At 44.4% G+C, this 17351-nt stretch overlaps 2 protein-coding genes across 2 annotated transcripts in view; both read left to right on the top strand.

The window, feature by feature from the left end:
• The window catches only part of LOC114667866 (proprotein convertase subtilisin/kexin type 5), a 102545-nt gene extending 90656 nt beyond the window's left edge, over positions 1 to 11889 (top strand). The window contains exons 15-16 of the mRNA XM_051920285.1: positions 5205 to 5376; positions 11213 to 11889. Of these exons, the coding sequence (XP_051776245.1) occupies positions 5205 to 5376; positions 11213 to 11607 (567 nt within the window). The 3' untranslated portion in view covers positions 11608 to 11889. The remainder of the gene's footprint in view (positions 1 to 5204; positions 5377 to 11212) is intronic.
• Positions 11890 to 14800: 2911 nt separating this feature from the next.
• Positions 14801 to 16421, top strand: gcnt3 (glucosaminyl (N-acetyl) transferase 3, mucin type). Its single transcript, XM_028822776.2, has one exon. The coding sequence runs from the start codon at positions 14968 to 14970 to the stop codon at positions 16255 to 16257; it is 1290 nt and encodes a 429-aa protein (XP_028678609.2). The 5' UTR covers positions 14801 to 14967; the 3' UTR covers positions 16258 to 16421.
• The last annotated feature ends 930 nt before the right edge of the window (positions 16422 to 17351 follow it).

Here is a 17351-nt window from a genome sequence, read left to right as displayed (position 1 = left end):
CAGAGAACACATTTCCACTACTCCAGAAGTCTAATGGTGGTGTGCTTATCACCACTCCAGCCAACACTTAGCATTACTTATTGGGATCTTAGGGTTGTGTGCAGCTGCTTGACCATGGAAACCTATTTTATGGAGCTCCCGGCTGGGATGGACACTGTTTCTTTGCCCAGCCGGGAGGCCATTATAAAATGAAGGTCAGGGAAGGAGCTGCAATTTTCCCCTTCCACGCCAAAACATTGACACAGAAGGACACTACAGCAGATGTTATACTAGCACTAGTGTCCCAGTAGCCATGGAGGGACACCTCAGATGGGCTTGAGAGGCTGGAAAGACTGGGCAGTGGGTGGCTGTCTGCTACATACACATCCCATCTAGCAGGCCCCAGCATTGATGCTTGCAGGGCAGCACGGGAGTCATGGTCCCATGTGGCTGCCTTCTTAGGTTCTTTGGGGCCCACCAGGAGGAGCTGTCAAATACTGACCACAAAAGGAATCAGGGTGGTCCTGTCTGACCTGGAAATGCCTACTGGATGCCATTGGATTGAGTGCCAGAAGTATTCCTGGGTTGTGTGTTAAAAGGGAGCCCCTCCACACTAAGCAACTTCTATGTGTGAGAATATATTCTCTGATACTCCTTGTATACTACTCAAAAAAAACTTAAAGGAACACTTTTTAATGAGAGTATAGCATCAAGTCAATGAAACATGTGGGCTATTGATCTGGTCGGTTAAGTAGCAGAGGGGCTTGTTAATCACTTTCAGCTGCTTTGGTGTTCATGAAATTAACAACAGAGGGGCAACAATGAGACGACCCCCAAAACAGGCAATGGTTTAACAGGTGGAGGCCACTGACATTTTTCCCTCCTTATCTGTTTTGTCACTCGTTTGTCATTTGGCTACGGTCAGTGTCACCACTGGTAGCATGAGGCCATATCTGGACCCTGCAGAGGTGGCACAGGTAGTCCATCTTCTCCAGGATGGCACATCAATACGTGCCATTGCCAGAAGGTTTGCTGTGTCTCCTAGCACAGTCTCAAGGGCATGGAGAAAATTCCAGGAGACAGGAAGTTACTCGAGGAGAGCTGGACAGGGCCCCTCGTAGAAGGTCCTTAACCCATCAGTAGGACCCACTGGTATCTGCTCCTTTGTGTGAGGAGGAACAGGATGAGCACAGGCAGAGCCTACAAAATGACCTCCAGCAGGCAGGCAGGCCACTGGTGTTAATGTCTCTGACCAAACAAACAGAAACAGACTTCATGAGGGTGGCCTGAGGGCCCGACATCCTCTAGTGGGCCCAGTGCTCACTGCCTGGCACCATGGACCTCGATTAGCATTTACCACAGAATGCCAGAATTGGCAGGTCCACCACTGGTGCCATGTGCTTTTCACAGATGAGAGCAGGTTCACCCTGAGCACATGTGACAGACGTGAAAGGGTCTTGAGAAGCCGTTGAGAACGTTATGCTGTCTAACATTGTTCAGTGTGACCAGTTTGTTGGTGGGTCAGTAATGGTCTGGGCAGGCATATCCATGGAGGGATGCACAGACCTCTACAGGCTAGACAACGGCACCTTGACTGCCATTAGGTATCGGGATGAAATCCTTGGACCCATTGTCAGACCCTATGCTGGTACAGTGGGTCCTGGATTCCTCCTGGTGCACGACACTGCCCGGCCTCATGTGGTGAGAGTATGCAGGCAGTTCCTGGAGGATGAAGGAACTGATACCATTGACAGACCTCCACGCTCACTCGCCTGACCTCAATCCAGTAGAACACCTCAGGGTGGGACATTATGTTTCGGTCCATCGGTCTGTTGTATCATTAGGACCATACCCCCAACGAAAGGATGGCACATCGTGTGATGGAAATGAAAATGATCAACCTACAGGAGGGCTGAATTCAAAGACACCCCGAAAATCAAAGTGAACAAATGATGCGGCAGGCAGGCTCGTCCATTTTGTTGAAATTTCATTGCAGCAACTCCAAATGGTACTCATTAGTTTGTATGGCCCCCCACGTGTTTGTACGCATGCCTGTACGCAGAAAGGCCCACAAACAGCAACTGAAAGCCGCTGCAGTAAAGGCCTGGCAGAGCATTAAAAAGGAGGAAACCCAGCATCTGGTGATGTCCAGGAGTTCAAGACTTCAGGCTGTCATTGCCAGCAAAGGGTTTTCAACCAAGTATTAGAAATGAACATTTGATTTCCAGTTATTTCATTTGTCCAATTACTTTTGAGCCCCTGAAATGAAGGGATTGTGTTCAAAAAATGCTTTAGTTGCCTCACATGTTTATGCAATCGTTTTGTTCACCCCACTGAATTAAAGCTGAAAGTCTGCACTTCAACTGCATCGGAGTTGTTTCATTTAAAATTCATTGTGGTAATGTACAGAACGAAAATTAGAAAAAAGTTGTCTCTGTCCAAATATTTATGGACCTAACTGTATACACATAACAGGAAATGAGTAGTAGATGAAGCAGTACCTAAAATTAAGTGTCACCTGCTACGGTTTTAAGGATTCTGATTTGTTTTTTGTGTTAGGACTGTTGAGGTTTAGATCAAGGATCAATATGCATTTTTATTAGTTTTAGAATTATTGACTATTATAAAAGTGTTGCTTGACACCTTTTTAAGTGGCTTAGACACGCACTATAATTTTACAGGCCACTGCTTTAGTTTTTAATGTGGCCTGCTTGATCTTCACTTGCCTTTTTCTATTTGAACCAAGGATGCTGTGTTGTTTGAAGGAACTGAGTAAACAAGCTTTTGTTTTGGGACATGGTGGCTCTGCTGGGCCTTTTGATTCACCAAAGTCTAAGCAAGTTTCTGCATACCTTCAAGGCCCTTAAACTTAAAGAAAACTGAGCAAACCTGCACGCTTGTGCATAAACATTTTGAACATATAAACATTTGTAAATTGCACTTACATTTTTGCATTAAGGCTCATGAAAATTCTAGATGATCAAGTTAAAAGCAAGGTGCATTGTGTTGGCTAATTTCAGCTATATAGGAGTTTAAGAGTTGATCATCAAAACAGCCGTCGGAATTCATCTTCAGAGGCACAGCATTGTCTGACAATATGCGGCCTAACAATGCAGCTTCCTGTGCTCACAGGCTGTCACATTGGCATGGATACATATATTCTAGATAACATCTAACTTCATATGTCAGTGCTTCCTAATGAATTAATCAAGGAAAAGCGAAACAAATTATATCAGCCAGCTTTGAACAATATAAGAATTTAAGAGTTAGTTAATAACAAGGGGGCTCTGCCCCCTGCTCGCTTCACTCGCCTACCCCCGGCGTTGGGTATCCTGAAATAAATTAGTCGAACTCGTTCATTTTGGAGCCGTGCCCGCTTTGCCCGCGGCATTTCAGACACGCGTTATAGGCGCCTGCGTTCATTGATTTTATCCAGGCGGGCTTGTGTTTGTATATCCGTCAGTCGAGCTTGTTCGTTTTGAACCCGTGCCTGCTTTGCTTCCGCAGTTTCAGATGCACGTTGTAGGCGCCTGCGTTCATTGATCTTATCCAGGCGGGCTCGTGTTTGTATCGTTGAGCTGTATTGTGTTTGAATTCGGTGTAAAGCGTTCAGCGGTTTGTACAATACCAAGCAGCACATTATTCCTAACTTCACTCCGCAGTAGTGCCACTCATAATATGGTGGTGACGCCTGCGTCTTCACTCCGCAGTAGTGCCACTCACAATATGGCGGTGACGCCTGCGCCTTCCGTACTATGTCGGGTTTCACTATACTGTGTAGGCGCCTTTGCCTTTCGTACTTTCCCGCGCCTTCCGTACTATCTTTGTAGACCTGTGGGGCCTCCGTAGCCTCTTCCGTTTGAACCTGGGCTGCAGCGCAGAATCCTCTTTTTTGTGTGGCTGTGTCGTTAGTCGTTAGCTATGGGCATGTTGTTGCTTCATTTCTCATTCACGTCAGTTGAGCTCTTTCGTTTTTGAGCCGTGACTCCTTCGTTCGCGGTGGATACAACGTCACTTGCGGTTTATGAGACGCGCGTTGTACGCGCCTGCGCAGTATGTCTCATGGTCCCATCGCTGTGTACCTGCGTCCATGCCATCCGGTTTACCATTCTCGGTTAGTAATATGGATGGCTGCAGCATTGTGCTTGCCAGCTCAAGGCCACCTGCCTATTTCCAGCTCCAGCAGCTGAGCCTTTATCAGTGAAGTTGTGTGCTGCACTTACCAGCACAGTTGCCTGTGATTTTAGTCTTAATGGATGCTGGTGCAACAAGCAATTATTAATTGAACAATCCAGTTTCTCAAATGTGGGTCACCCTGGTTCCAACTTAATGATGAGGACTTATCAATTAAAAGTCCTCCAATTTTTATTAGATCAAGATTAGGAGTGTGTGAATGTTAGGCACTTAATACATGATCAGATGATGGTCCTCTCCAGGCCAGGCGGCAAGTATGACCTTCGAGTCCTAATGATTGTAATGAAAAGATTGGTGATTATTAGGGGAGAGAAGCTTACAAGGCGAGGTAATTGTTATGAAAATAGGTACAGCACAAGGTCATTGTTATGAAGATAATATGTAAAGTGGATAACAAGAAATATGTACAAAATGTTCTGTGATTAGAACTGAAATAAAAAATGAGCCGCACCCAATCCACTGGGCTCACTTCATGAACTGAGATGGCTTTATGTGCTCTGAAATTGTTTCCTGTGCTGTGCAATAAAGTCTAAATTCTGACTGCCTTTCTGAAGACCCTGCTCATTTTTTGTGAAGACGTCTCCACCACTGGACTTGTTTGTTGAGGATTGCCTTTTCAGTCAATGTCCTTTGGCCTCCTTTTTTGATATTTTATTTCTGAGTATGTTGTTATTTTTGCAATTTTTGTTAATAAAACCTCTTTTATAAAGATTCTGGTGAGACTTGTATCTGTTCAAGCTGGAGTTTCACGTACTCCTTCTTCTGAGGCCTAGACAGCCCTGAAGCCTGCCAGTTTCCTAGGGTCAGGGTTCCCTGAAGTGAGACCTTTATTTGGGGCAGTCCAGTTAGGATTCTGGCTTACATTTTGTGGGTCTTTAGGAAGGCCTCACCTTTTTGTATTTTTTTTTTTTGTGCTGTTGCAATCATTTCAGGTACTGATTTTAAAACCTCACTGCTAGTCACTGGTTACTGTATACTGTAGCTGTACAGAATGCAGTCTCTAATACTGACTCCATTATTCTTTCTTCCAGGAAATTTGTGAGCTCTGTGACGACTCCTGCAGGCACTGCTTTGGTCCCGGTCCCAATCAGTGCTTGACATGTAAAGCTGACTTTGCGCTGCACCCCACGGAACGAAGGTGTATAGCGTGCTGCAACACAGGGACAAACCAGACAGACTGCTGCCTGTGCAACGGGAACTCAGGTATTGACATTTTAGTAGAATGACATGAATTTATCATTCATAACTAGAAAAAAGAATCAAGTAAGATGAAGACAGAAAGCAACACAACCTGAAAGTAATGTCCAAAGGTCCTTAAGACTCTGTCTGCTGTTCCTCAAAATGCTTCACAGCATTCAAATGTTGGCTCCTAAATTACTGGTCTAAAGATTTAGAACCCTCTAATTTTTCCATTTTTTATCAAAACATAAGCAGTTCCAGTTCAGTGAATAACCGGAAATGGTGCAAAGTGAAGCACTAAACTGCCAGTGGTAAAAAAAATTAAAAATGAAATAAAAATGTATGTCATTTTCAGAGTTATATATACAAAAAAGCCTTTTTCGGGGAGCAAGAAATCGATTAGCAATTTATGGGTTTTCTGTAGCATTGTAGCTTTGAAAGTTGATGCACACAATTCCTGCAGGTGTCCCAACTTTTTTGATTACTTATAAACCCAATGTGTGTATGAAAGCAGAGTTGGTACATACTGCATTGCTACACCCTCCAGCACTTCCCGGTTAAATGAAAGCTCCCAAAAGTAGGAATCACCAATCCCAGCTGGTCCCCCTAAAACCCAACAGGGCAGTCGCATAGGACTACAGGTCCCAGCATCCCCTGTGGGCGTCTGTGTGTAAATCCTAACCCATTGATTCAGCTATCTAGCATCTTGGGGAGTAAATGTTCTGAGAAGGATAACTCCTCGGATTCTATCACTCTATTAGGCTTCCCAGCAGGGACACCAGCGCCACCAGTGGCCTGGCAAGGAAACATCCTCCTTTTTTTCCTGCTTTTTTTTTTCTTCCCTTGGCCTCCATTGCCTGGCAGGGATGCCAGCCCATGCATGCTCTCTATTATATCGTGACAACCAGGATGACATCGAAAAAAGATGTAAATCACTTTAAAGTACTTGAAAACAACATCAGATTAAAAAACGTAATGTTGGTGTAACTGGTGTCTGGTCACACTTGCAGATGATCCTAACCTAGACACAGTTAACGTGCCTGACGACACCACCCAGTTTTATTAAGAGCCTGGAAACTCTTGAGATTTACAGATAACAGCACACAGACCACACTCTAAAAGTCTGTTAAAAGCATAAAAGTGGGGGATACAACCTTTAGTGGTGCGGAGCCCAGTTTAATTAACAATTAATTGTTCAACTGTCCACGGATACACTCTGTTTGTTGGACACGTGTTTCCCAGTAGATGTTTTGCCAAATTTTCGAATCCCTGTCAGCGTGTCTTCCTCGTGAATTGTGCGTTCTTTTTTTTTTTTTCACTTCTGGGCTGCTTGGGTTGCTATGATGACCTTGACATGCCAGCTTCACTTGGTCCTTTTTGTGGGTCTTCTCTTCCTCTCGCTGGACCCACAACCGGCATCTCTCTGGCAGAACAGTCTCCTCCTCACTGGAGGTAGGTCTCGCCGTCTGTGTGCCTCGCCTCTTGCCAGCGTGCCCCTTTCCTCTGTGCCAGTAGTCTTGACAGTGTTCTCAGTGGACCGTTCCCCTCTCGATCCCATCTCCACACCACCCACTGCCCAGACGTATATACTGTACCTGCTTCAGTCCCTGCCTAGATTAACAGGACGATTTATCAAACAATGGTACATACCTTCTTCTTCTTTCGGCTGCTCCCGTTAGGGGTTGCCACAGCGGATCATCTTGTTCCATATCTTCCTGTCCTCGTCATCTTGCTCTGTCACACCCATCACCTGCATGTCCTCTCTCACCACATCCATAAACCTTCTCTTAGGCCTTCCTCTGTTCCTCTTACTTGGCAGCTCTATCCTTAGCACCCTTCTCCCAGTATACCCAGCATTTCTCCTCTGCACATGTCCAAACCAACACAATCTTGCCTCTCTGACTTTGTCTCCCAACCGTCCAACTTGAGCTGACCCTCTAATGTACTCATTTCTAAAAACAATGGTACATACCAATTTGTTTTATTCAGCAGTAGTATAAATATATTTTCATTGTTTAAACAGCAGAATCAAATCAGGTAAATATCTACATTCTGTACACCACCAGCAACAGTATCCTGTAACACAATTACTCAGGAAATGTGCCTTTCCACTTATCACCCCAGTCCCAACAATGGGTGCCCATTGCCCCTTCATTTACATTTAATACTTACATGTTTCTTTGCCTAAGAGAAAAAAGAAAACCACCCAGTGTACAAAAATGTTCCTCTCTGACACTGGGAATGAATTCAGCTATCCCAAAAAACATAATAATAAATATGATTTTATATGCAGAATTCCATCCATCCATCCATCCATTTTCCAACCCGCTGAATCCGAACACAGGGTCACGGGGGTCTGCTGGAGCCAATCCCAGCCAAAACAGGGCACAAGGCAGGAAACAATCCTGGGCAGGGTGCCAACCCACTGCAGGACACACACAAACACACCCACACACCAAGCACACACTAGGGCCAATTTAGAATCGCCAATCCACCTAACCTGCATGTCTTTGGACTGTGGGAGGAAACGGGAGCGCCCGGAGGAAACCCACGCAGACACGGGGAGAACATGCAAACTCCACGCAGGGAGGACCCGGATAGTGAACCCAGGTCCCCAGATCTCCCAACTGCGAGGCAGCAGCGCTACTTACTGCGCCACCGTGCTACCCTATGCAGAATTCATTCTAGAAAATGAAATACAAATTAAAAATGAAACACAATTATAGCAGCTGGGAGGTTTACTAAGGACGGTGGGAATTAGAAGCAGCCACATGCAAATCAAGCTGCTTACGGATGACTTTTGCTACGTTTACTGACTCCTTTCTGAAAGTTAATGTGTGTTGTGAGTGAATTTCCGGTTTTGATCTGTACTCTGTGCTAACTAGTATTCTGTATTAAATCTCTAATTAGGGGTTTTCTAACTGTGGGAATCTTTTAGTAAGCTCTAAGTGGGAAGCCTCTGTTAATACCGGGCTATTCAAAATGAGATTTCAAAATGTATTTCAAACAAACTGTATAAGACAGAAACACATTCTGCACATCACTGGATAAAGGAAAGTTCAAAGTTTAAAAGCCCGCCTAAAAGTACCAGTGATGCCACCGAGCGCTGTTTCTCGTTTATAGTAAAATGGCGACAACACCACAAGAGAAATCATTTTGCGTGCTGCAATTTCTGAAGTGTGAGTCCATTGTTCAAGTGCAACGTGAATTCCGCCAACGGTTCAACAAACCATCGTCATAAGCAAATTTATGACTGGCATAAAAAATTAGTAGAAGGTTGCATATGCAAATGTAAAAGCACTGGTCGTCCACGCACGCCAGATGAAAATGTCGAGCGTATCCGAGGTGCGCTCAAACGGAGCCCTAGGAAATCTACATCACAGACAAAGCATTGAACTTGGAATTCCTCAAACAACGGTATAGCGTGTTCTTCGACAGCGTCTGCATATGAAGCCTTACAAGTTGCAATGAGTGCAGGCATTGCATCCTGACGACCACGAAAAAAAGGTTTGAATTTTGCACTGCAATTCTGGAGGATATGGAAGAGGACAATTTTCCCGAATGACTCATTTTTTCAGATGAATCAACTTTCCATCTCTCTGTGGCATCCCAGTTCAGGTCTACCCCCTGCGATTTTTATCTATGGGGGTACATTAAAGAAAGAGTGTTTGTTCCACCTATGCCAGCTAATCTTCAAGATCTGTGACTTGAGGAACCTGTGAATTCAGTAACTAGGGACCAGTTGACTCGTGTGTGACAATAAATGGTCTACCGTTTCAATGTTTGTCACAGTACACATGGTGCTCATGTTGAGTGCATGCAACCTCAGGGACCATAGGACCAAACTTTGAACTTTCCTCTATCCAGTGATGTGCGGAATGTGTTTCTGTTTTATATGGAAGCCGAGAGAGGACGTGCATTATCGTTTTTTTTTTTTTTTTGTTTCCTCGAGATAACAGACTAATCATATCGAGATCTCAATAAAACAAAATATCTTGTTTTCTCGAAATTATGAAATAATTGTATCTAACGTTTAATGTTTAGCTTATTGAAGCCACGTCCTGTTTGAAATGGCAGAAGAGCAGAACTGTATTGATCAGCGCGTCACATTTTTGTTCAATCAAGAGCTGATGCAGGCTGAAATATATTTATGCCTTAGTGTAAAAAATAATAAAGTTAGTGTCCGTCATTTAAGAAGACGGTTAGCAAAGCTTCAGCTGTATAGGCGTCGCAATCTAAGCGAGCTTGATGCCAGGAGCAAAGGTTAAGTTTTGTTTTCTCGAGATCAGGATAAAATTATTCTGTTATCTTGAGAAAACATAGTTCATTTAATCGACATCACAATAAAATTATTCCGTTATCTCGAGAAAACAAAGTTCGGTTTTTCGACGTTGCAATAAAATGATTGCATTAGGGCGGCACGGTGGCGCAGTGGGTAGCGCTGCTGCCTCGCAGTTGGGAGATCTGGGGACCTGGGTTCGCTTCCTGGGTCCTCCCTGCGTGGAGTTTGCATGTTCTCCCCGTGTCTGCATGGGTTTCCTCCGGGCGCTCCGGTTTCCTCCCACAGTCCAAAGACATGCAGGTTAGGTGGATTGGCGATTCTAAATTGGCCCGGGTGTGTTTGTGTGTGTCCTGCGGTGGGTTGGCACCCTGCCTGGGATTGTTTCCTGCCTTGTGCCCTGTGTTGGCTGGGATTGGCTCCAGCAGACCCCCGTGACCCTGTGTTCGGATTCAGTGGGTTGGAAAATGGATGGATGGAAAATCTCCATACTTCAAAATCTGAAATGGGTATAAAAAAATCAAAAAACATAAAAGCAAAGGCATAAAAAGTTGTAATCAAACCTTCATCATAACAGGTTAGGGTTAAGGCTGGGATTAAGATCCTTACTGAAGGATTACTAAAATCAGGGTGGAAAGACACTGGGATATGTTAGTAGTGTAAAAGCAACCACAGGACAAGGTTAGACTTTTGGGGCACCTTGTGACCAACCCCGTATAATTCCCATGTGCGTTATGATGCTAAATCGAGTCGTCTCGACTTCTGCCTCAGGTTGACTAGTTAGTGTAGTGGCTCTTCAGTATTTAAGGCACTCTGGGAGGAAGGGATGGGTCCAGGTGGGCGAACTCCAGGAGCGACGTCAGATGGAATGGTGTCAATCATCCTTTCTGCCAAAGGAGGAGAAGAGAAGTCGTCAGCACACAGTGCCACCTCCTGTCTTGGTGGAGAATTACCGTCACCCATGCCTTCAGGCCATTACAGTAGATATGTGGGTTACCTGGTCATCACTTTGAACCCAATGCATGTCTAGATGAGCCACAGTTGACTAAAAGTAAATAATAAATACTGTTAATTTAGGTAAGGGGTGGCACAGTGGTAGCTCTGCTGCCTCACAATAAGGGGCCCAGAGTTCACATCCTGGATCCTCCCTATGTGGACTTTGCATGGTGTCTCCGTGGGTTTCTTCTGGGTGCTCCAGTTTCCTCCCCACAGTCCAAACACATACAATTTAGATGGACTGATGATCCTAAATTGTGTGTGTGAGTGTGCATCCTGCAATGGGCTGGCACCCTGTTCATGGCCTTGCACCCTATGCTAGGTGGGATAGGCTCCAGCAGACCCCCATGACCCCTTTCTGGACTAAGCGGGTTAGACAATGACTGACTGTACAGTAGGTAACGGTCTGCTCCATCTCCTTGCTACTGTGTATGAACAAAATAAGACATTAAAGAACAATTAATTCAGAAAGTAATTCCTTCGACTATGATCTGTACCAATGTTTATAATTGCCTAATTTTAATATCTGAATATGTAAATGAATATATACAGTATATATATATATATTTTTTTTGTTATTTTCAGCATTCTGCATTGAACATTTGGATCACAGCCAGGCAAAAAATATAATTGTGGAAGAAAGCGAGACCCTTGGAATTTTGAACTACTCATCTTCCATACCCACTGTAACGATAATGGTCATTGCGTCAGGAATTTTGATCATCGCACTTCTTCATGCCCGCTCAAGGAAAAAACTGTGCTGGAAACACATGTACGAGAGGTTAGATGGAAGTGGTGAAGCCAAGTCTTCATACGACATGGACCATGGTGTCCCAGACCCTGACGACAGCTCTGATGAGACAGATGTAGTCTACGCCAGCAAGGATGGCACTATATTTCGACGTTACAACCTCATAAAAGCTAACACTGAGAAGGATGAAGAGTATGAAGTTAAGAGCGCTTACTTAACCAAGTGTTAGATCTTCTAGAGAGTGAGAAAAATAAACTCTTCCGACGTCCCTTTTTGTGGCCTAGTGTCTAGTACGTTTATTGACTCTTTAGGTGAATCGTTTGACATTTTCGGTTTTGGCTTCAAGCTAATCGCTCAAACCTTCTAAGTAAATATGTTGCCTGTTTTAATTTTTTATCAATCTCTTGTATCTTTTTTTTTCTTGTAATGAACCGATATTTCTGACACGGGAAATGAGCATCCAATCTGTTGTCTTTTTATAAGAGTTCTATTAAATAATCGTCTTGACTCGCTTTTGGAGTTAAAGCCACTCTGTATTTTGTGCGGCTTGCTTTTCTGACGTTAAGAAACCGCAAATTATGTTTCTTGGAGAAAAAGCATTGTGTACTGACAAGTAAGAGGAGATTTAATAAGCACAATATTCTGCTGGACAAGGAGAAAAAAACGCAGTCGAACGTCAAAAAGAGTTGAAAAACACACCATTACCAAAGCCAAAATCACGTGACTTAATGAATAATAATGGACATTAAAAAAAAAAAAGAAAGAAAGAAGAAACAGTAATTCGTCTGATGGTCATTCTTAGTTAAGATAATTGTTATTTGTGAATTCATGTTTTATCAGTGGAGTTATCATCTGTGTGGCGAGTGCGCTGCAGGGCTGTGTGTTGAGTTATTTTGAGGGGACAGCAAATTTCCACTGTCATACAAGCTGTACACGGACTACTTCACATCGTATCAAAGTGTCATATCTTCAGTGTTGTCCCATGAAAAGATATAATAAAATGTTTACAAAAATGTGAGGGGTGCACTCACTTTTGTGAGATACCTGTATATAAAGTTCCAAATTATTGCATTCGTTATTTAATTAAATATTTGTAAGTTAATCAGAGAGGGGACCTGAAGGAACTTAAACTATCCTTAAAAATGAATCAAATGAATCAAGAGAATTGATTTACTTAAATGAATAATTTGAAATTGAACTGGAATGCCCATCGCTAGCTGAGCTCCTTCACGTTCTCCTCAAAGCTCACACCCTTTAGTCGCTCCTCTCTGGACTTTCTCTGGTGACGCCACAACTTAGTGTAATTTTGTGATTTTTAAACTCTGGGTCTTCTCATGCCCATTTGAGTTTTTCCTCACACCTCCCAAAGATGTTCTCTTTAGGTTAAATGGTGACTCTGAACTGGCACTGTATGCATCATCTTTGGGACAAAGACCCATTTCTCCTTGACGTACCCCCTCTGCTCCACAGTTTAAAATTACAAATCAAACAATTCAGACATTGTGATTAAAGTGCACACTTTCATTTGAGGGTCTATACACATATTTCAGTCACACAACACTTTTTCTACACAGGGCACTGCAATGTTTGGGCCAATTGGTGTCCCAAGTGTTTGTGATTCCTCAGGTGGGCTTTATGGCTTCTTAAGAGACCTCAGCTTCATTCTACCCATTTCTGTAGTTTCTGTAGTTGCCGTTGTTCAACATGAGGACAAGAGTGGTGCATGTGAAAGTCAAAGTGGCCATTATGAAGAGGCAGAAGAACAAGAAGGAAACCATTCAAAGCATCGGTTAAAACCTTAGGATAACCGAAATCAACTCTCTGGAATATCATGAAGAAGAAAGAACGCACTGGTGGGCTCAGTAATCACAAAGGGACTGGAGGGCCAAGGAAGACCTCCACTGCTGATGATGACAAAAGAATCCTCACTATGGTAAAGAAAAAGCCCCAAACGCCTGTCTGACAAACCAGAAACAGTCTACAGGGGACTGATGTGTGTGCGTCAGAGATGACTATCAGCAGAAGACTTTAGGAACAGAAACACAGAGGCCACACTGCAAGATACAAACAGGATGCCTAGAATACAGTTTGTGAAAAAGGACTTTAAACAGCCTGCAGAATTGTGGGTAAAGGTCTTGTGGACAGTCAAAGATGAACCTCATCAGAGTGATGGAGAGAGCAAAGTGTGGAGACGAGAAGGAACTGCCCGAGATCCAAAGCAGACCACCTCATCTGTTCAACATGGTGGTGTTGGGGGTGTGATAGCTTGGGCATGTATGGCTACCGCAGGTCCTGGCACACATCTCTTCGTTGATGATGTGACTAGTTATGGCAGTGACACAATGAATTCTGAGGTGTGTAGAAACATCTGATCTGCTCAAGTTCCAGTAGATGCCACCAAACTCACTAGACGACACTTCATCCTACAACAAGATAATGAGCCAAACATATCACTGAGGCAACACAAGAGTTCTTCAAAGCTAAAAAAAAAAAATGGAAAATTCTTGAATGGCCGAGCCAGTCACCAGATTTAAATTCAATTGAGTAGGACTTCCATATACTGAGGAAATAAGTTAATGGGACAAGCCCCCGAAACCTGAAGATTAGCTACATTATGGACTTTATCACCAGAAATGACTCTCAGCACCGGGTGCTGCCTATGAATCACAGACTTCAAGCACTCATTGCATGCTGGGATATGCGACAAAGATCTACATACGGTGGCTTTAATAGACCTGTCATTGCTGTGTCCGAAACATGATGGTGCCCTGTAATGGGTCTGGTTCCGGTTGACGATGGTGTGACTAAAATGTATGCAAATTCTCTTAAATGAGAGTGTGCACTTTAACCCTGCCAGAACTGTTTGATTTGTAATTTTAAAGTTTGTAGCAGAGGGGTACATCAAGGACAAGTGTGTCTTTACCCCAAACATTATGCAGGACACTGTAAGTGGGTGAGACCTCCACAGGCTTCCCGGCTCATAAGATTAATTTGACATGACAGAAGAAAGGCACAAACCTCAGAATTTAATCACAGGTTTTGTTAAACCTCTAAGAAAACCTTGAGACACGGTAGCCCACCAGGATCTCCTGCCATGGCATCCTTGCACCCTCACACTTACTGGAGGTTGACCATGAATATTGTCGTCCACTATTCAGACTCGTATTTTGCTTACTCGGCCTTCCTCTGAAAAGCGGCCTGCGGTTTTCCCAGCACGAGAGTGCTGCCATCACCTGCGGGCCACAGGCTCACCTTCATGGTGGAATGTATGCGGTTAGGTGGAGATTTGATTTTTTTTTTATTTTTTGTTTGCTGACTCACCTTAGTCACCCTGTCTGGCCGCTCTTTCTGATTCATCAGCCTCTTAAGAAATCCAAGGAGATGGCCACCTGAGGGAGGGGATGGTCAAATATTAACTTTTGGAATGTAAATGAATGCAGTAGGAGGCCATTTAAGGTGCAGTCAGGTGTTTCTACCTTGCTGGGACACAAGGCTGGCACTTCATCCTCCGCTTAGCTGAGCGGCCCACCTCTCATAAGAATAGATTGTGCTCAGTTTAGGATTTGAGAAATCAGCTAAGATCAAAGAGATGATGTCCATGTGGAGAAGGTGCCAGCGACTCCAACAGCTTTTGAAGTGGACTTGCTGGGTGTTGTTTCTTGTCTTGTTATTGGTGACGCTGCACTGGTCGAGGAAGCAGATATGCGTCATACTTCATCTGAGGGACAATTCTCAAATGCTCTTCCGCAGAGCCCAACAGGACACTTTCAACTGTTCCCGGATCATCCGTGGTGACCGTGAAGAAATCGAACATGCTCTTTTGACTCGACTTTTGAAAGACAATAAAGGAACGTTGATGACCGAAGAAGAATATTTGAACATGACCGTGGACTGTCGGCACTTTGTGGAAACCAGACAGTTCCTGACGGCCCCGTTGAGTGATGAAGAGGAGGAGTTCCCAATTGCCTATTCTATGGTGGTACATGAGAAGATCGAAATGTTTGAGAGGCTCCTGAGGTCCATCTACTCACCACAGAATATCTACTGTGTGCATGTCGACCAGAAGTCCCCTGAGAAGTACCGGCAGGCTGTGCGAGCTATCGTGTCCTGTCTGCCCAATGTCTTTATAGCCAGCAAGTTGGAAAGAGTAGTTTATGCTTCGTGGTCAAGGGTCCAAGCCGACCTCAACTGCATGCAGGATCTGCTGTCCAAAGATGTGCATTGGAGGTACTTAATTAACACTTGTGGCACGGACTTCCCAATAAAGACTAATGTTGAGATCGTCCAGAATCTCAAAGTACTTAACGGTATGAACAGTCTCGAGTCTGAGAGCCCCTCGGAGCACAAGAAAAATCGCTGGGTCTACCACTATGATGTGAAGGATTCCATCTCACGCACCAACATCAAAAAGAGCTCACCTCCCATCAGCTCCCCCATGTTCACCGGAAACGCCTATTTCGTGGTCAGCAGGGAGTTTGTGGAGCACCTGTTCGGCGACAAGGATGCGCAGATGTTTATAGAGTGGGCCAAAGACACTTACAGCCCGGATGAACACGTCTGGGCCACCCTACAGAGAATGCACAGTGTGCCGGGGTCCATGCCCCCGAACGACAAATTCCACAGCAGCGACATGAACGCTATCGCACGGCTGGTGAAATGGGAGTACCTGGAGGGAGACGTCAGGAAGGGCTCCCCCTACCCACGATGCACAGGGACTCATCGCAGAGCCATCTGCGTGTACGGCGCGGGAGACCTCCGCTGGATGCTACGACAGCATCATCTCTTTGCCAACAAGTTTGACCCGACGGTGGACAGCGTTGCCATCGATTGTCTTGAAGAATATCTCCGGTATAAAGCAATTTATGGGAAGAGCATCTAGAAAGGAGCAGATGGAATCCGACGTGGTGTTTATGGTGCAGAGTAACAATAAGGTGAGAGAAACATCCTTAAAGTGTGACCGGTGATTCATCCAGGGTTGGTCACTGGGAGAACTTCTGGCTTCCCACCACCCTGGATTAAGCAGGTTTGAGACTTTTATTATACAAATGATGTATGCAAAAGGAACTATTAAACTTTGGTGCTTACTTTTTATTACCATTCTGTGCAATAAAGACCACCTTCTGTGTGACTATACGACGTGTGTCTTCGTGCTCCACTAGGTGGTGCCACTTCTGTATTAAAGCAGCACGAGCCATTGAGAGCATCCACATGCACACTCAAAACTGGGAGAAGGTGAGTAAACCAGTTCAGGCTTTTTCAAAAACTCATGTTTACACACGAAAGCCCACTTCGGGGGTCTCCATCGGCAAGACTCTCCAAACGTCATACAAATGCACTAAAAAGAGTTAAACGTCTTTGTTGATCGTCTTGAATCTTGAAGCATGGAGTCTGCATACCCGGAGTAGTGTAGGGAACGTTACGTTTAAAAGTCACCTTGTTATATTATTCATTACTTATAAAAAAGGTAACTAAATATGTGATGTGGGCTGGCACCCTGCCCAGGATTTGTTCCTGCCTTGTGCCCTGTGTTGGCTGGGATTGACTCCAGCAGACCCCCCGTGACCCTGTATTAGGATATAGCGGGTTGGATGAATGGATGGATAAATATGTGATATACGGAGCCATCCGGAATGTTTGGGACAAAGACCCATTTTTCCTTGATTTACCCCACAGCTTCGAATTACAAATCGAACAATTCATATATGATTAAAGTGAACATTGCAGACCTTCATTTAAGAGGATTTGCATACATTTTGGTCACACCGTGATCCCCTGATCCCTCCCCCCCCCATTTCAGGGCACCATAATGTTTGGGACACAGTCACGGCAGGCCTATTAAAGCCATCATGTTTAGTCCTTTGTCGCGTATCCCAGCATGCAATGACTGCTTGAAGTCTGTGATTCATAGACATCAACAGGTGCAGAGGGGCTTCTCTTGTGATGAAGCCTCTAATGCAGCCATCTTCAGGTTTT

The sequence above is a fragment of the Erpetoichthys calabaricus genome, chromosome 17 (assembly GCF_900747795.2).
Source record: "Erpetoichthys calabaricus chromosome 17, fErpCal1.3, whole genome shotgun sequence".
Classification (NCBI taxonomy): Eukaryota; Metazoa; Chordata; class Cladistia; order Polypteriformes; family Polypteridae; genus Erpetoichthys; species Erpetoichthys calabaricus.
This window is presented reverse-complemented; position numbering and strand designations above follow the sequence as displayed.

Coding starts and splice junctions, on each gene's coding strand:
- gcnt3 (XM_028822776.2), top strand. CDS start 14,968: ATGATGTCCATGTGGAGAAGGTGCCAGCGACTCCAACAGCTTTTGAAG.